This window comes from Drosophila ananassae (genome assembly GCF_017639315.1).
Source record: "Drosophila ananassae strain 14024-0371.13 chromosome 4 unlocalized genomic scaffold, ASM1763931v2 tig00000241, whole genome shotgun sequence".
Taxonomy (NCBI): Eukaryota; Metazoa; Arthropoda; class Insecta; order Diptera; family Drosophilidae; genus Drosophila; species Drosophila ananassae.
In genome coordinates this window covers 390,284-411,507 of record NW_025319047.1, presented here as the reverse complement: position 1 = coordinate 411,507, position 21,224 = coordinate 390,284, and the positions used below count along the sequence as shown (strand labels likewise).

Genomic DNA, 21,224 nt, shown 5'->3' with positions numbered 1-21,224 from the left:
GCCAATTGCCACTTATCATTATAAAATTCGCACCTGATTGGGCAGACTTTTCCGCTTGTGCTGTAGCTTCCAAGAGAGCCTCATTTTCTAACACTTTTCTTGCATTATTCAAATCTATTAATTTTAGCGCGATTGAATGTGCCTCTTCATCATCATCGGTGGAAAGCAACCTTGCACCAAGCGATGCTTCTCCAATTCTTCCTCCAGCATTTATGCATGGCCCAATACTAAACCCTAATCGAGAAACACTTGGTTTTTCAAGGATTCCCAAAGCATCAAATAAAACACGCAAGCCAACGTTTTTTCTTGTTGACATAACTTTTAATCCTTGTGAGACAAGTGCTCTATTGAGGCCTGTGATCTGCATAACATCACAGACAGTTCCCAGGGCAACCAAATCCAACAGATCAAATAAATCTGGTTCTTTTTTGTTGGTAAAAAATCCTTGCTCACGTAGGCTTTTATTAAGAGCAACAATTAGCAGAAATGACACTCCAACTGCTGCTAGGTTATTATAAGGAGAGCTCTCATCAAGGCGGTTTGGATTCACAATTGCTACGGCGCTTGGTAATTTTTCCGTACCAAGGTGATGGTCAACAACTATAATATCAAGACCAAAAGCCTTTGCATCTTCTATTGGTTGATATGCAAGCGTACCACAATCAACGGAAATACATAAATCAATTCCATTCTTTTTAAGTTGTAATAAAGCATCTGTGCTTAATCCATAACCCTCATCAACACGATCTGGAATGTAGATTATAGAGTGTATATCGATTGCTCTCAGGTACCTGTTAATCAATGCTGACGACGTTGCACCATCAACATCATAGTCACCAAATATTGCAAGGTTTTCATCATTTTTTATTGCCCGTATTATACGAGAAACAGCTTTATCCATATCAAGAAGGTGAAAGGGATCTGGTAATAGCGATCTGATTAGTGGATATAAGAAGTCGCTTGCATTTTCTATGTTAACACCACGAGTAACCAATATTCTTGCTAATATTTCTGGTAACTCAAATCTCTGTGTAAGAGTTAAGATTTGCCTTTGATCTGCTTCTTGCAACTTCCACAATGCATTTGTTATGCTGCGCTTTTCAATTTCAAGTAGCATATTCTTTCTTTGTAAATAAAACTACTTTACCAGAATTTTTAAGCTTGTTCTATAATTGTATTAGACTTCTGCATAACCTAAACTAAGTAGAAAAAAGATACCGTCTTGTTAGTCAACAAAAAAGTCATAAAAATTCTCCAAATTGCATAATAAAATCAAAAAATACTTCCAACTGTGTAGCAGTATACAGATTATAGTTAGTGGATATGTTGATAAGTAAATTAGTTACATATAAAACAGCAGAAATTTACTTATCAACATATCCACTAACCAACAACATTCAATAAATTTGTGTAAGATGCCATTTTACATAAGATGAATTAGAAGCATTTTTTGATTTTAAAGTACTAAACCTTCAGTTAACCTTTTAGCCCTATAGTTCTTGATATGATCTGGATCAAAGGCCTTTTTTGAACTTAAAACACCAAAAACTATATGAAGTAACTTACGCATTGCAGCACCAACTATGGCCATAGCATGCTTGCCTTTCTCTTTTAATCTTTCGCAAGAAGCCATAATGATAGGATTATGCTTTTTAGCTGCTATAGCAGGAAAGTACATTGCTTTACGTAATGTTCGTGAACCGGTTTTACTTAATCTGGGCTTGGCATGTACGGATGAGCCTGATGTTATATTTTGTGGTATAGTTCCAGCATATGCTGCCAATTGCCTAGCATTTATAAAGGCTTTTATACCAGGAATTTCAGCTAAAATAGCTATTGCTGTTTCCTCTCCTATTCCTGGAATAGTTAATAGGAGTTGAAAATCTTCCAACAATTCTTTGTGTTGTTTTAATAGTTCGCGTATGGAGTTTTTTATTGTTTCTATTTTTTGCTCTATGTTCATTGCAAGGTCTTCCCAAGCATTTGCAACTTCTTTAGGCAGTCTCTCTTTCTTTTCTAAATGATTATTTGCTAATGTTAACTCATCCTTTAACGCATTTGAGCAACGATAAAGATGTTTTAATTTTTTCTTTTCAGGAGAAGGTGGTGTCCAACGAGAAGGTTCCTGTCTTTGACAATAATCTGCAATAATCTCTGCATCAGTCTGGTCATTCTTTTGTCGTGTAAGCTTACTTTTTGCATAAAATCTTATGCAAGCTGGGTTTACAACACTAACGAAATATCCAGCGTTGTGGAGGAACTCAGCCAAAGCTTCGCTATAACAACCAGTGGATTCCATGCAAGCTTTTACTTCTTCTACGTTATGTTTTTGTAGAAAGTTCAGTAGACCTTGAAACCCAGTATCATCATTTTTAAATTTCCTTTTCCTAGTTTCACGCTTTCCTTTTTTACTTATGAATGAGAGAGAAACATCAAAGCGTTCTTTTGAAACATCTATACCTAAAAAGTTGTTGATCATATATAACTCCATATACTACTATTAAAAATGAAAAGTAAGGCTTACCTTGTGAATACAGAATTAGAACCATTTAGGCCTTTCTACGATACCGTCCAGCCTCTACTTTTGAGAAGGGAACTCTTTTCTTTTCTACAGATTTTATATCTAAGGAATCTTCCAGAGTTCTTCCCTTCTCCACCTAATGCTTAAGCTTAAAAACACTAGATGCTTTTTTCAAGATACAAGGTATCATCTAAGTAGCTGACACTGGTCTCCATCCAAGAGGGCAGTAGCCCCTTCGGTGTCATTCCAGCGCGTGACCAGGTCTTTTTAGCTATCATAGGATGACAGAAGCAGACACTCCACTTTGTCGTTCCAGTGCCTCCTTTTTTTGTCATTCCAGTGCCTTGACTATTTGGATCCAGGAAAAAGAATGGTGTCATCCGAGTAGCCCCTTCGGTGTCATCCGAGTAGCTGACACTGGGATCCAGGTTGCTCACAAGCAAACTAGTATAGAAAGTGGTTACAACGTTTCCGATGAGATTGCAGAAAGGCTGGATCCCAGTGTCAAGCACTGGGATGACACCCTCCTAGTAGAAACGCTTTTGTAATTGCAACATTCGTGCAATCTTTAGCCATAAACATTAAGAAATTTACCAAATGAAAAAAAAGGCAAAAGAAGCCCCGTGGTTGGCTAATTACTTACATTATACTTTCAAGTATGGCGTTTTTTTTATTCTAAACGCTTAATAACCGCGATTTAGTTGCTTTTAAGCCGCAACTAATCTAAATTATAAACATTAAGAAATTTACTAAACAGAAAAAAAGGCAAAAGAAACCCTAGGGTAGCTAGTTATTCACTATCCATTTTTTAAATCGGCGTTTTTTGATGTTTTAAATGCTTTATAAGCGCATTTCAGCTTATATTAGGTAAAAACCTAGAAATTTTATAAAGACATAAGATGCACATAGTGCAAAAAATTAAACATGGGACGCCAGATACGTGAGTTTTTTTGTCATTTAATCTGTACAGAGAAGATAAATAAATAGCTTCAGTTTCATGATAAGGGCGCTGGCGGAGTTTGTCAAGGAAGTTTTTTCGTTTCTATGGGTCAGTTGGTACGCGCTTTGCCTTTTAACAGATGTAAAAGCACAATTATTACGAACAACATTCCACCAACAACTGATATAGCGCCACCTATAATGAAGCACGTGCGTGCTAACATTGATGAAATACTTGGCAGATCTGCAACCTTCCTTAAAGCACCATATCCACCAAGCCAAACAAGGCCAGTAATATGGAGAAAATGCCCTATACTGTAGGCATAAATCTGTAATCTTACCATGGAACTTTTTATCTCTTTAAAGTTTAATTTGGGTAACAGCCAATAAACAAAGTTCATAAAAGCTATAGTGATCCCAACTACAGAACCATGGTAATGAGCGGGAATCGTGACATTACCTTCAATAGTCAACACTCCGAGCACATCTCCATAAGTGAACAACAAAAATGAATGTAATAAATAGTTGCTTTTATCATTAATAAAAGTTCTGATGTTGCAGCACACTAATATTATCAAAAAGCACGGCAAAACTGCTCCAGCAATCCTCATATGCCAAGTAAAAAACTGTATTAACTTGGCACTATCAACTGGATAAACAAAATATACAAACGGTGCGCCTACAGCTAAAATCGTGTTTATAAATAGTGGTAAAATAGTAATTTTATTGCTTGAAGCTAAACTAACATCACTGATCATTAAATAGACTAAAAACATTCCTTGAGTAAAAGCAAACTGCAATAAATGTCCGCCTCCCCAAAAGAGATATTCGTAAAATAAATTATTATCTGAGTGATATAGACCTGGAGGCATATTATTATATGCTAAAACAAAGCAAAGAAATGACGATACAAGTATAATAACTAGCCCAATTTGCCCAACAGAGAGAAATGAAACCTCTTTTTTTGATGTGTATGCTAGCATTGTATTTACTAATATACTGGCAATAAATAAACTGAGTCCAAGTAAAAATAATTTGTTTTGTAATACGGGAATATAGTTACTTTTGATAACTTCAGTGTTTGGAACGAATGCGGATATAAATATGAGCAGCATCGAAAGGGTTGATAGAACCCATGAAAAGTTAAACCAACTATTGGTATTTTGTAGGTTTATGATAAAGAGCAGAGATATTATAGAGCACATCCACACTAAAATTGACAAGTTCACGTGTATTACCAGCGCATTATCAAAAATATATTGTGCAGAAGGAACGAGAGAGGAGATAAAAGGCAATCGTAGAAAAATAACAATTATTGACAGTAACCCAGAGCAAGCAAGGGCACATACTGCTAAGAACATCCATTTTCTACAGAGCGGAGCGTTGTCTTGTATATTAAGCACAATCTTTTTTCTCAATTTTGTTCAATACAATATATAACACTGCAATAATACCTAAAACATAGCAATAGTATACGTGTGGCACGACTGCCAAAGGTGAAACTCCAGCAATAGTGCTAGCCAAAAGCAATTGAGCGCCATACGGTATTAATCCTTGAAATACACAAGAAAATATGCCTAGCCATGCTGCACTATAGTGAGGCGGTATTTCATATTTCTTAGCAATATCTCTAGCAATTTCACCACTAAAAATTATAGCGATGGTGTTATTTGCAAGTAAAATATCAAATATACTGACTATTTTTGCAATAAATAACTGCGCAGTTTTTTGTCCACCACGTTGTATCATAACCCAAGATGAAAGTTTATCTGCAAACTCCTTAGAATTTTTACCTACCAGTCCTGAAAGTCCGCCAACCATCAATGACAGTAGCATAATTTCATGCATACTCATAAACCCTTTGGTGATGTTTTGGCTTAAAAACAATAACCCATAATTGTTGTTATTTATAAATCCAATGATTCCAGCAAAAGTTATGCTTAAAACCAATGCCGTAAATACATTGATTCCAAAGTTTGCAAGCAATATAAGTATGATGTAAGGAGCCACAAGCAATAAAGAATACTCCTTAACTGAAATAGCAGCACTATTGCTTGAGCTATAAAATAATATAATTATTGTGAATATAGAAGCAATTAGTGCCACTTTTGCATTCAGTTTTAATTTTTTCTTTATATCAGCCTTTTGAGACATCACAGATGCAATTGTAGTATCAGAGATAATAGATAAATTGTCGCCAAACATTGCTCCTCCTACAACAGTTGCAACTCCTAAGGAAGGAGAAATCCCAGCTTGTGTCAGTTCAACTGCAATAGGAGCAATTGTTGCAATGGTGCCCATTGATGTACCAATAGCAGTGGAGATGAAAGCTGCTACAAAAAATAATCCTATGAGTAAAAATTGTGTTGGTATAAATGAAAGAGCCAAATTAACTGTGGCATCAGCACTACCGATTGCTTTAGTTACTTCACTGAATGCACCTGCAAGTAAAAAAATGATGCACATAGTGATAATATTACGATCTCTTACCCCATCTAGAAAGGCATACATTTTTTCTTCAGTATTGCCCTTGTATAAAACCCAACCCAGAGCTATGGCAGGAACAATGGCTACCAGTGGAGATAACTGATAAAAAGCATTTGACACGCCAAGAATAGTAAAATATATACCACTTCCTACAAAAAGAAAGAGGAACAGTAAAATAGGCAAAAAATTTGTAAGATAAAACATACCTCAGCTCTGATAAATGCAAATCAACTATGATATAATTTATATTATTATAAACCACAGTTAGCATCTTGACCAATGTTTTTCTAGAAAGCAATCTACCAGAAAAGGTTTCCATGAAAAGGACTATTATAATATGATTGTTATCATCTACTTGAATTAAACTGGGAGATAGAATAAGTAAAAAATATGAATGACATAACAACAAAGCAAGTCATATCCTTATGGGATGCGCAAGTTGGTGGGTTTTTGCCAGATAGAAAGGAAGGTGAAGAAATTGAGTGTTCAAATGAATCATCAGCTACCTAAAACTTTATATTCTTTCATCTGGCATTTTTTGAAACCATACAAATTATCGGTCTCGATTTTTGTTTCCCTTGCAATCTTTGCGGGATTTTGGGGACCGTTGAACAGCATACTGATTAAGAACATCATCAACCTTCTACCACATGTGCAGAATGGAGATATTTCAATTTTAATATTACCATCAAGCCTGATTGTCGTGAATTTTATCGTATTTGATAATTTCACTTGGAGAGGAATTGGTTATATACGCTGTAGATTTATTCCTGTTGTTATTAATAGTGTCATTGGAAAAGTGATGGATCATGTACTCGGAAAATCTAATAAATTTTATCAGGATAATTTATCAGGAAAAATTTCAAGACAAATTACTAATCTAGCAGATGGAATTGAAATTCTGATAAGCAGAGTTGCACCGAATTTCTTAAGAGGAGCTTCATTGTTGTTGGCTGCTTTTATAGCTGCTTACTCTGTAAATTCTATATTTTATTTCATATTGGTTGTCTGGTTCATATTCTTTGCAAGTGCAAGCATTATGATGTCACGAAAGCTTATTTCGCTGTCTGATGTTCAAGCTAAAGAAGAATCGATAGTGATAGGTGAGCTGGTTGATTCTCTATCTAATCAAAGTAATGTCAGAAATTTTTCTAGAAAGTCTTATGAAAATTCAAGAATGATTCCATTTTTGTGTAATCAGCAAAAAGCGTATACAGCAACCCATTTTTACTCATTTATCATGCACTCCATACAAGGAGGATTAATAGCCATTATGATGGCTTCTTCTGCTTGTTTTCTAATTTATCTTTACAGCAAAAACTTAGTGGCTATAGGTGATTTTGCTTTAATATTAGGTTTATCGATGGAAACAGGACATATGATGTGGTTCACCATGTCAGAGGTCGATGAATTCAATAAAGCAGTCGGTAGATGTAAGCAAAGTTTAATTTCATTAATGATACATTGCGAAATTCAGGATAAACTTGATGCAGTTTCTCTCAAATGTAATAGTGGGCAAATCACTTTTAATAATGTCAAATTCCATTACGATGGTACCGAACCTCTTTTCCAGAATAAATCAATCGCTATCAAAGCTGGACAGAAGGTAGGACTTGTTGGCTATTCAGGTGGTGGTAAGTCTACTTTTGTGAACCTGATATTAAGGCTTTACGATGTAACTGATGGTGCAATTCTCATAGATGATCAAGATATTTGTAATGTTACGCAGGATTCTTTGCGTGCAAAAATCGCAATGATCCCACAAGATCCATCGCTTTTTCATAGGACTTTGATGGAGAATATTCGCTATGGAAAAACAAATGCTAGCGATGATGAAGTAATTGAAGCGGCAAAAAAAGCACATGTTCATGAGTTTATTTCAAAATTACCCCAAGGTTATGATTCACTCGTTGGTGAAAGAGGTGTGAAACTTTCTGGTGGACAAAGGCAACGTATCGCAATTGCCAGAGCTATCTTAAAAAATGCTCCTATATTAATTCTGGATGAAGCAACTTCACAGCTTGATTCTGTGACTGAAAGTAATATTCAAGAATCTCTATGGGAGTTGATGCAAGATAAAACTACAATAGTAATAGCCCACCGCCTATCTACGCTTTTGCATATGGATCGCATTTTAGTGTTTGATCAAGGTAAGATTTTAGAAGATGGCACGCATCAGGAACTTCTTGATAAAAACGGAATGTATAAGACCCTATGGAATGCGCAAGTTGGTGGGTTTTTGCCGGATAAAAAAGAAGTGGAGATTGTATAATATTTTCTTAATCTAATGCTTCAATGTTTCCGACATAGGAAAAGTATCATCTTTATTTTCTATAGAGGAAGGCACACTATTTTGATTATCATCACCATCAATTGGAGTAGTAGGGTGCATTAAAGCAACTTTCATAACTTCATCAATATTCTTAGCAAAAACTACGTTGATCCCCTCTTTGATGCTTGCCGGAATCTCTTGCATATCTTTCTCATTTTCACTTGGTATAATCACAGTTTTGATTGATCCTCTGAGCGCTGCAAGCAATTTTTCTCTTAAGCCCCCAATAGCTAAAACTCTACCACGCAATGTCACTTCGCCTGTCATAGCAACATTTTTGTTAACTGGTATATTCGTCATAAGAGAAACAATAGACGTACATACCGCGCCGCCAGCAGAAGGGCCATCTTTTGGTACAGCACCCTCAGGTACATGCAAATGTATATCATTATTTTGGAATTTTTCGGGCTTTATACCAAAAAATAAACAATTCGATCGAATATAACTATACGCAGCTTTTATAGATTCTTGCATAACCTCTCCAAGCTTTCCTGTGTATTTTATTTCTCCCTTGCCCGGAATTAGGACTGATTCTATCATCAAAATATCACCACCTGTTTCAGTATAGGCGAGCCCAGTTACTATTCCTACTAAACTCTCATTTTCCGCAATGCCAAAGGTATATTTACGTACCCCTAAATAATCTTGTAAATTGTCAACCCCTACGGATATTTTCTTATTTTTATCAGTCAATATTTCTTTAACTGCCTTTCTCATGAGCTTTGCAAGCTCCCTTTCCATACTCCGCACACCACTTTCACGTGTATATAAACGTATCAACTCGTATAACGCCTCATTAGTTATGTCCCATTCCTTCTGATACAAACCATGCTCCTTCTTTAACTTCGGAATAAGGTGGTGTGTAGCAATACTGATTTTTTCATCTTCAGTATAACCAGACAATTGTATAATTTCCATCCTATCACGCAAAGGATGTGGTAAATTTAAGCTGTTTGCCGTAGCTACAAACATTACACTTGAAAGATCAAACTCAACTTCCAAGTAATGATCCGTAAAGTGTTTATTGTGCTCAGTATCTAAAACCTCAAGTAATGCAGATGCAGGATCGCCACGCGAATCAGAACCCATCTTATCTATTTCATCAAGCAGAAAAAGCGGGTTGCATGAATTAGCTTTTTTCATGTGTTGAATGATTTTACCAGGCATTGAGCCAATATAAGTTTTCCTATGCCCTCGTATCTCAGACTCATCACGCACACCACCAAGAGCTATGCGAACAAAATCTCTTCCTACTGCTCTTGCCATAGACTTAGCTAAAGAAGTTTTACCAACACCTGGCGGTCCAACTAAGCAAAGTATAGGACCTTTTATCTCTTTTACTCTTTTTAATACCGCTAAAAATTCTATTATTCTATCTTTTACTTTCTCTATGCCATAATGATTTTCATCTAAGATTTTCTTAGCTGCATTTAAGTTAATTTTTGCATCTTTGTACTTTCCCCATGGCAACTCAAGCAACCAATGCAAGTAACTAGATATAACTGTAGCTTCAGGAGAAATGGGATTCATTTTCTTGTATCTCTTCAAATCAGTTATAGCTTTCTCTCTTGCTTCCTGAGAAAGCTTTGTTTCATTTATCTTTTTTTCAAATTCATTGAGTATATTCCCTTCATCACCATTCTCAAATTCGCCTAATTCTTTCTGTATAGCTTTCAATTGCTCGTTAAGGTAGTAAACTTTCTGAGTGCTTTCAACTTGCGATTTAATTGTCTTATATAAACGGTTTTGTGCGTTCAAAATACTCATTTCTCTCTCAATAAAAGCAAAAGCTTTTTTTAAACGCTCTTCTGGGTCATAAGCCTCAAGTATACTTTGTTTATCTGATACTTTTATATTTAAATGTGAAGCTACCGTGTCTACAAGTTGATCAACTTCTTTGATTTGATCAATGGAGTTAATGGCAACCTCGGGTTGATTTTTCTTGTTTAGCTTACACCAGCTATCGAACGCGTCTACAACAGACCGCCTTAAAGCTTCTAAATCAATATTGTCTTCATCTTCTTTATAATAATTGTCTAACTCTACCCTGGCTTGTAATAAAGTATGAGAGCTAATATATTCTACAACTCTTCCCCTTCTTATCCCCCGGATTATAACTTTTACTGCATTGTCAGGTAATTTTATTAACGGTTGTACAATGCTTGCTAACACACCTACTTCATAAAGATCTTCAGGCTCTGGATTATCAACAGAGCCATCTTTCTGTGCTACAAGAAAAATCTCATTTTGGTGATTACTACTACTTATTGCATACTCTAGTGCATTAACAGATTTTTCTCTGCCTATGAATAAAGGCACCATTATATTTGGAAAAATTACTACATCTCTTAAAGGTAATACTGGCAATGCAGTAAAACTAGAGCTTACAGCACGTTCAATGTTCATAATATATGCCTCAAATTAATCATTAACCGTTATAACATTGCCATTGTTATTATGATTAACCGTTGCTTTTCCTAATTCTACCATTTTCTTAGTGATTACTATAGTGCTACCTTCAAAGCCTCCGTTTCCAGATGTATACATAATGTCAAGCAAAAGTGACTCCAAGATAGCACGTAACATTCTTGCACCTGTTTTGTAGCTTATAGCCTTTTTAGCAATAGCTGATATTGCTTCATCTGAAAACTCAAGGTTTACTTTGCTAAACGCAAGCAATGCTTTGTACTGTTTTATTAGTGCATTCCTTGGCTCTGTCAACACATGTATTAAATCTTCATGATCCAGCTCATCTAAAACAGCAGTTATTGGAACCCGCCCTACAAATTCGGGTATTAAACCGAATTTGATTAAATCTTCAGGTTGAACATCATGTAAAGCATTCTTTTTCTTTTGCTCTTTAGACTGACTTATATCTGCTCCAAAGCCAACTGACGTTCCCTTTTTTCTCGCTTCAATAATTTTATCGAGGCCTTCAAAAGCTCCTCCACAAATAAACAGTATGTTACTAGTATCCACTTGTATAAACTCTTGTTGTGGGTGTTTTCGCCCTCCTTGTGGCGGAACATAAGCAACTGTACCCTCCATAATCTTAAGCAGAGCTTGCTGGACCCCTTCACCTGAAACGTCACGGGTTATTGAAGTGCTTTCAGATTTTCTTGTAATCTTGTCTATTTCATCTATAAACACTATACCACGCTGTGCTTTTACAACGTCATAATTTGCAGCTTGTAATAAACGCGACAACACGCTTTCTACATCATCACCCACATAACCTGCCTCAGTTAAAGTTGTCGCATCAGCCATAGCAAATGGCACATCTGAAACTTTAGCAAGTGTTTTGGCTAGCAAAGTCTTACCAGAACCAGTGGGACCAATAAGCATTATATTTGACTTCTCGATTTCAATATCACTTATAGCATGAAATTGTACCATGGATTGACAATGGTTATACATAGCTACAGATAAAACGTGTTGCGCGTGTTCTTGACCTACAACATGCTTGCTGAGAAAGTTTTTTATATCCTCAGGTTTCTTTAGTAATAGCTTCATATCAGATATACGATCTGAATTAAAAGATCTATCTTTCTTTTGACTTATTGCTTTATGGGATAATTCTATGCACTCATTACAAATAAACACCTTTAAACCATCCGAAGAGTTAGTAATCAATTTATCTACTTCATCTTGCGCCTTGTTGCAAAAAGAACAGTAGTGTAAATCATTATTGTTATCCATTAACCCACCTTTTGTTTAACTTTAATATTTTCAATTTCAATATCTGTACGCTCAGCTATCACCCTGTCAATTAAGCCAATTTTCCTTGCTTCTTCAGGATCCATGAATTTATCTCTTTCCATCATTCCTTCAATTTTCTTCAGTGAATTTCCAGTATGTTTTTCATAAATTTGATTTAGTTTTTTCTTAACCCGCAAAATTTCATTAGCATGTATTTCTATATCAGTTGCTTGACCATGATAACCACCAGATGGCTGATGTATCATAATTCTTGAATGAGGTAGAGAGTAGCGCTTACCTTTTGTACCAGCTGCAAGCAATAAAGAACCCATAGACGCAGCTTGACCTATACATAAAGTTGAAACGTCTGGGTTTATATATTGCATTGTATCGTAGATCGACAAACCAGCAGTTACAACACCACCTGGTGAGTTGATGTACATACAAATGTCTTTATCGGGATTTTCCGATTCTAAAAATAAAAGCTGTGCTACTATTACACTGGCCATGTTGTCCTCAATAGGACCTGTTACAAAAATTATTCTTTCTTTCACTAGTCTTGAATATATGTCATAAGCGCGCTCACCGCGACTAGTTTGTTCAACTACAATTGGTATAAGAGTCATACCTTTTCCTACTAAATATTATCAAATAATTCCTTTAATTCTTTCACAGAAATAATCTGCTCTTCTTTACTAACTTTTTCTATTATATAATCTGTCACTTTATACTCAAGCGCTTGCCCTCTAACTAATTCTTGAAATTGTTTATTTGATTCAAAATGCTTAAGTACTCTGTCAAATTGCACATCTTTACTGACATATTGATTTACAATAACACTCAAAACATCATTTTGAGTTAATGATATTTTATGTTCTGCACTAAATTTCATAAATAACATAGCAAGCTTTACACGTTTTTCAGCTTCTTTACGAGAATCATTTTGAGCACCCAATTCTCCTTCCATTCTTTGTTGCTCTTGTTTTACTATGTCTGTGGGTAAATCAAAACTATAGTTAGCATCCAAATAATCAAACAGCTCCTTTTTAATTAAGAGATTTCTCATTTCGGTGCACTGATCACCAATCATTTTTTTTGCATGATTTATTAGCAAAGAATAATCTTTAAACCCAATACTCTTAGCTATTTCATCATCATTTTCAAAATCTTTGGCAATTTGAATCTCATTAACTCGCACAGAAAAATCAGCTTCCTGTCCTGCAAGGGAAATGGCTTGGTAATTTTCAGGAAATTTCAACTTAAAGTTCTTTGTTTCTCCCTTTTTCATACCAGTTAATTGATCTTCAAAACCATTAATAAATGTGCCAGACCCTAAATTAACGGCAAAATTTTTGCTACTTCCACCTTGAAAGAGCTTATTCCTAATCCGCCCTTCAAAATCAATTATCAATTTATCCCCATCTTTCGCTTGATAAGAAGCATCATCAACAGAGGCAAAATTGGGGAACTTTGTTTTGATAGAATCAATAAATTCTTTTATATCTTCCTCTTCAATCTTTGCTTCAATTTTCTTTAAGTTTATTTTGTCAAGATCTATCATCGGTACTTCAGGCATCGACTCAAAAGATAGCTTGTATACAAAATTGCCCTCCTCATTTTCTTTGCCCAGATCTGGTAATGATATAACATCAACCTTAGGATAAATGTGAGACTTGACTTCAATTTTTTTCATCAAATCACTTGAGCAATAATCAATTGTATTATTTATCACATATTCCAAAGCCTCGTTTTTATAATTTGCAACAACAAGGTCATAGGGCATCTTTCCAGCCCTAAATCCAGGTGATTTTGCATTTTCTGCTATCTCTTGCAACCTGGAATTTACCTTTTGTTTTATATAATCACTACCAACTGTGATTTCATACTCATACTTTAGTTTATCTATACTAAGCTCTTTGTAGGTATATACGCTACTTACTTCGACTGTATTTTGAGGTATATTATTAGACATCATAATTCATTTATTAACATTTTAATTCATATCTTAATAGAGTCATTTTACCAGAATTTAAGTTAAACACAATCCTTAAGAACAGGTTTTTACACAAACAAAAGTGTATTTAGTGATTATAAATTTTCCCTTAAAACCTAAGTTACATGACTTTAAAGTGCGGATAGAGGGACTTGAACCCCCACGAGCAAGCTCACCAGGACCTAAACCTGGCACGTCTACCAATTCCGCCATATCCGCAAGAAATTTTCAGTACCCTATTATAGGTATTCCATTAAAAATATTCAAGGTTTAAAGTCTTACTTAATTTATGGTATTTACACAATCAAAAAAGCTTATTAACATTTCTTAATGAAAGCTCTAAACCCTGAAAATCAATAATGAGATTAATAACAAGCTTCTTACTCGCAATTTTTTTGATTACACAAAGTGGTTGCACAACCCTTATAATAGGTGGTGTGGTGGCTACAGCGACAGCAACAGCAATAACAATGCAGGACAAATCCTTGGGAAATATCATTGATGATACGACTATGGTCATCAGAATTAATAAGGGGCTCTTAAAACATGGGCTATTTTCATCCATAAAGGTTAAAGTAAGTGAAGGAAGAGTATTGCTCATTGGAAGTGTTGACACTCCTGAAAAACAACTTACAGCAGAAAAAATAGCTTGGCAGCAAAAAGAAATTAAAGAAGTGATAAATGAAATAAGAGTAATACCAATTCAAATGGCTTCCATGCTAGACACCACTGTAGATGGCATGATAACAGCGGAAATAAGAACAAGACTCCTGGGAAAAAGAAATATTAAGTCAATTAATTATAGCGTTAATACGGTTGATAGAGTTGTTTATTTGATGGGTATAGCCCAAAATAAAGCGGAATTAAAAGCTGTAATAGCAATTGCAAGAAAAGTAAAGGGAGTAAAACAAGTTGTAAGTTATGTACGATATAGGTACAGTAAGTTACGCCATTAGGCAAAAATCGCTTTCAAATTATAACATTTGTACAATTGTGACAATAGGTAGAGAACATAAATGAAAGTTGCCTTTCAGATGGATGAAAATATAAATTTTGAAACTGACACTACATTCGTGCTAATAAAGGAAGCACAAAGGAGGAAGCACGAAGTTTTTGTCTATGCTCCTAACAATTTAGCACTAAAGCTAAACCATCCAATTGCTCTGGCTCAGAAAGTCAGCGTTGATGATTTTAGTTTTATCTCTAAAGAGGATGTAGCAATCAACTTGAATGAAATGGACATCATATTTATCAGACAGGATCCACCCTTTGATATGCGTTATATTACAACAACATATATCTTAGAAAAAACCAGCGCATTGGTAATTAACAATCCAACAGAAATAAGAAATTGTCCTGAAAAATTGATAACTTCATTATTTCCAGAGCTAATTCCGCCAACTTTGATTACTGAAAATATATCAATGATTAGAGATTTCTACTACAACTATCAAGATATTATTCTGAAGCCATTGTATAGTTATGGAGGAAACGATGTGATAAGAATACAAGATGAGAATAGTATTCAAGTAGTAGTGGATCTCATGATAGCAAAATACGAATGCCCTGTGATTGCACAATCATTTTGTAAAAACATAGATAAAGATAAAAGAATATTGCTACTTTATGGCCAACCAATTGGTGTAATGAAACGAATTCCAAAAATCAGTGGAGAGATCAGAACAAACATGCGACTTGGAGCAAGTTTTGAGCCCGCTCAAATGAACGATAGAAACAATGAAATATGTAACAAAATTGGTCCTGAATTAAAGAAAAGAGGGCTAATATTTGTTGGTATTGATATTATAGATGACTTCCTGCTCGAAATTAACACAACTTCACCCACGGGAGTAGTTTATATCAATAAATTGTATAATATATCGCTAGAAAAGGATCTTTGGGACGTGTTTGAAGAAAAAGCAAGCAGCCATCAACTAAACCTGTGAACAATCACCTTAACAAACTCAGTAGTCCCATTCTTTATCCCTGTTTTTTCTGTACTATTGGTCATATCACGCAATTTTTGAGAATTATTTAATAGATCAAATAGTACCTCTGTTAGATTTTTTTTTGCTTCACTATTCTGCTTAACTATTATAGCTGCTCTCGAGTCTTCAATATATTTTGCGTTATAAAATTGGTGATTATCTTTTGAGTAAGGGTAAGGAATATATATAGCAGAACGCCTAGCAAGAGTGATCTCTGCTATTGAAGTTGCTCCTGCTCTGCTAATTACCAAGTGAGCATTGGCCAGTCTATTCTCCATATCATCAAAAAATTCACTCAATTCACAATCGATCTTTTCACTTTTGTATAGACTTTTGACCTTGTTTACATTTTTCTTCGTACATTGCTGCGTCACTCTAATTTTCTTTTTCATTTTAATAGGTAAATCACAAATTACGCTGCTTACTACATCATCAAAAAAATTTGCACCTTGGCTGCCTGCTATGACCAATATATTTAGGATTTTCTCAGTGCTAGAATGGCTCTGTGCTTTTATATCAACAAAATTTCCTGTAAAAATACATTTATTGCCCTCTGCATATTTAGTCTCCGGAAAGCTGGTTGCAATTAATTTTGCACTCTTGAAAAAGAATCTATTTACTCTCCCTAAAACTGTGTTTTGTTCATGTAAAATTATAGGTATAGAAAGAACTCTTGCTGCAAGAAGAGTTGGAAAAGAAGCATAGCTACCAAAACCAATGACCGATTTTGGTTTTAATTTTCTTACTTGATACAGTGCTAACATAGAGCTGTATATCAAGAAAAGGAAAAACTTAAATTTGTTGCTGCTTGGTCTACGTAATGGTAAGGTGTAGCTTTCTATGTCGGTATTTTTATTTGTTTTTTTATCAGTGAATAATATGCAATTGTATCCTTGTGTCTTTAGTGCTTTTGCTAAAGCTATGGCCGGAAAGATATGCCCACCTGTGCCACCTGTTGCTAAAATAATATCCATCTGTAAATAATAAATCCTAGATTGTTAACTGTTATTTAACAATTTGCACGTAGAATTTTATTAAGCGTTATGATAGTTGAGTTAAAAATGCCTAAAAGTAATAGTAAAAAAGAACCTAATGAGAAAAATAAACCTCAAGAACAAAGAGAAGGCAGAAGCGGAGGTTTTTTAGAACTGCTAAAAAATATAATAAAAATTCTTTTCAATTCGGTCGTTGACCTACCTGAGCACGAGCAGCATAATAAAATGAAAAGCACTAATCTACAACAAGGTTTGGATACTAAAGGAAAAGGCCCAGAAGATCTTCATCCAAAGGCAAAGCTTGAAGTTAAAGAAGCAGCTAAGGGATTGAAAGAAGAGTTACAGAATTCTGATGCTGGTGGTAATCAATCTATTGAAACTAAAGTGCCTAATCAAACTACTACTCAAGACATTGACAACTCTAAAACGATGGAACGTTAGTTCAACTATTTAACATCTGCAGCAAGCACTGATTCATGTATCATCTCTGAAATGGTTGGATGAGGAAAAATCGTAGATTTTATGTCGAAGTCTGTTCCTTCTAGTTGCTTTACAAGAGCAAAATTGCTAATTAACTCCGTTACTTCTGCACCTATCATGTGGCTACCCAGAATTTCTCCGGTTTTTTTATCTATAATCGTTTTCACTAACCCTTCAGTTTCACTGAGTGCAACAGACTTACCATTAAAATTAGAGTGAAATTTTCCTATTTTTATATCATACCCACCTTTTATTGCCTGTTCCTCAGTAAGGCCGATGCTCGCTATTTGTGGATGAGAATAAGTGCAATTTGGTATGCATTCTTTTTTTAACGCATGAGCATTTTTACCAGCAATCTTTTCAATGCAGATCACGGCTTCATGGCTCGCTTTATGTGCTAAACATGGTGGGCCAGCTACATCACCTATTGCATACACATTTGATTCACTAGTTTCATACCATTCATTCGTTTCAATAAAGCCAGAAGGGCTTAATTTAATTTTTGTATTTTCTAAACCTATATTTTCAATATTTGCTTGAATTCCAACCGCAACAATCACCCTCTCAAATTCTTTGCTCTCACCACTACTTAGTAGCACTTGAGCAGAGTCTTTACTTTTAGTAAGAGCTTTTACGCTACTGCTTGTATATATTTCTATCCCCTGTTTTGTGAATATTTCTTGTGCTAAATCTGAAATGTCCTTATCCTCCAGCGGCAAAATAGTGCTCTTTATCTCTATGATTGTTACATCAACACCCAAAGTACTATAAAAACTTGCAAATTCTATTCCAATTGCACCAGACCCTATAATTAGTAGCGATTTTGGTAATCTCTCTGGAGTCATAGCGTGCTGCGCATTCCATATTAAATCTCCATCTGCCTCTATTCCAGGCAGATTCCGTGCCCTCACGCCTGTTGCTAAAATGATATGCTTGGAAACAATTTCTTGTTCTTCCTTATCGCCAGCAACTTTTATAGTACCATTGCCTGCAAGTTTACCAAAGCCCTGATGAACTTTGATGTTATTCTTCTTCATCAAATAAGCAACACCGCTTGACAATTTATCAACAACGTTTCTTGAATATTTCACTATTGATTGTATATCAAAATTCGCTCCCTTTACTTCTATACCAAACTCTTTTGATCTTTTTATTAGCCTATAAACCTCAGATGCTCTAAGCAGTGATTTTGTTGGTATACATCCCCAATTTAAGCATATACCGCCTAAATTTTTTTCTTTTTCTACAATTGCAGTTTTAAACCCAAGCTGTGCCGCCCTAATTGCCGCTATATAACCACCAGGACCGCTACCTATAACCGTAATATCATACTCATTCATCAGTTTTCTTCGTATTCAAAAAGATTATATATAACAGATGGAACCCGTATGATCAATATTCAGGTAGCTGACAACATAGAAACGAAAAACTTACTTGACAAACTCCGCCAGCCCCCGTATCATGAAACTGAAGCTATTGTATTTGCTTTCGCCAATCTGCAGATTAAAAGGTAAGGATTACTTAATGTATCGGCGTCTTATGTTCAATTTTTTGCAGTATATAGATACTGTATGTCTTTACAAAACTTCATCTACATCTAGATTTTTATCTAAATAAGCTGAACGCGCTTATAAAGCGTTACAAGACATCAAAAAATGCCAATACTCGACAGAGATAGTAAAAGACTAGCTAACTCGGGGATTCTTTGTCTTTTTTTCTGCTTGGTAAATTTCTTAAACATTTGCAGCGTAGGTTAGTTGCAATTAAAAGCAGCTGAATTTCGCTTGTCAAGCGTTTAAAACATAAAAAACGCCAATATTTTAAAGCGGATAATAACCCCAGGGCTTCTTTTGCCTTTTTTTTCACTTGGTAAATTTCTTAACGTTTGTAGCTAAACAACAACCGTCATCCCGCTACTTGTTAGCGGGATCTCTTGTTAGCGGCTGAGATACCGCGAATGAATCGCGGTATGACGTAGGACTGCTGTTATCCCAGTGCCCAGACACTGGGATCCAGTTTTCTTTACAAATTCACCAAAAATGTTTCATTCTATAACGCAAAACCCATACTCACCAAACCCAATGCATTACTTGCAATTAAGTTTTCTGGATCCCAGTGTCTGGGCACTGGGATGACATCATAGGGGCACTGGGATGACACCCTGACAATCGTCATCCCGCTGCTTGTTAGCGGGATCTCTTGTTAGCGGCTGAGATACCGCGAATGAATCGCGGTATGACGTAGGACTGCTGTCATCCCAGTGCCCAGACACTGGGATCTAGCCTTTATTATTTGGTTGAAATTAAGTCTTCTGGATCCCAGTGTTAGCTACTTTCATGACATCATCATAAAGTAAAATGAGATCCCAGTGTCACGCACTGGGATGACATTATAGGGGCACTGGGATGACAAGAAGAGGGCACTGGGATGACAGGAGAGGGAGGCTACTTGGATGACACCCTGACAATCGTCATCCCGCTGCTTGTTAGCGCTTACTATTACCCACAAATAAAAACATAGTATTGTATTTACTCAAATAATTTAATTTTATTAACCTGAAAGCTTATTAGATTAAAATTATTAAACTAAGAGTTATAATTTTAGCAACTAAAAGCTGTAAATTGCACCATATAAACAGTTATTTCAAGCAAAAGTTATGCCATTAAGAGCTATGCAACAAACATTTATATTTGTGGGTAATAGTAAGATCTAAATCCGATAGAGCATTGTTGGCACACCATCAAAAGTCGCCTCAGACCTCTAATGCATCAATGTACAGACTTACACCTTTTAGTTGGTAATACCATTTTAGACGTTTATCATTCGTTTTAGAAAATACTATAGTAGCGGAATGACGAATTTTTGTTTTTCAAATTGTCGTAAGTCAGTTTAGCTATATAAAACATAGTATAAAAAGAGCTATTTCAGCAAAGTTTCAAACAAATAAAGTTCATTAGCCTCACAATTGGCACTTTATGGGATATACTTGATACATAAATTTAAAACACAAGTTAACGAATTATTATGATTTTTACCAAGATAATAATATAGTAAGATTTGGTAGTGAAGTATCAAAATGGAAAAATACACCAACGCATGGTTTAATAAGAAAGATAATCATGATTGTGCAAACGATGGTACTTGCGGGCAATCTATAACGGATTTTAGGATTGGTAATACAGACATTTCTTTTTTTGATAGTAACAAAAACTTAATTGCCAAAGTACCTAAACTACCAAAGTATTCTAGGGATAAATATGGGCATCAATTGTATAAGGAAGCTGAGTCAAAGCAGTTCAATTATTTTTCCACAAATATACATGATGTTTTGTCTAACAGCTTTACCGTTAAATACGGGTATATAAATTGTACTATAAAATACGACAACTTATCTGAGCAAGAACAAAACCAAATAGAAACAGACATTAAAACTGCCTATGAGGCATTTAAAGAAAAGTTTTGCTTCAAAGATAGTAGCATAATTAAAGATATAACGGTTTACATTTTTAATAATAGAAGCGATTATACAAAGTATAACAATCTTCTCGGCATAGATGAAGATGGTGGTCCAGGATATATTACACGAGGAGTAACAGATTGTCAGAATATTCTGACATATAAGCAAAGTGCCATGGATTTTGTTCTAGGTCATGAGCTAGGCCACATATTTCAATTGCGTTTTTCACCATCGGCAACAGTCAAAGATTTGAGTACTCAGGATACTGAACTCATAGCAAATGTTGTTGGACGAGAAGTAGAAGAAAAAAATTATAAAGCTATTTGCAAGCAG

At 35.2% G+C, this 21,224-nt stretch overlaps 1 protein-coding gene and 1 non-coding gene across 2 annotated transcripts; both read right to left on the bottom strand.

Moving 5' to 3' along the window:
• Positions 1-12,037: 12,037 nt before the first annotated feature.
• On the bottom strand, positions 12,038-12,960 carry LOC123258043 (ATP-dependent Clp protease proteolytic subunit; the record flags this gene model as incomplete). Its single annotated transcript, XM_044717953.1, has 1 exon — positions 12,038-12,960. A coding segment is annotated over exon 1 (567 nt), but the record flags the coding sequence as incomplete, so codon positions are not given.
• A 1,148-nt stretch (positions 12,961-14,108) lies between these two features.
• On the bottom strand, positions 14,109-14,190 carry Trnal-uag. The gene has a single exon. It is a non-coding gene; the product is annotated as a tRNA-Leu (tRNA).
• Positions 14,191-21,224: the final 7,034 nt, after the last annotated feature.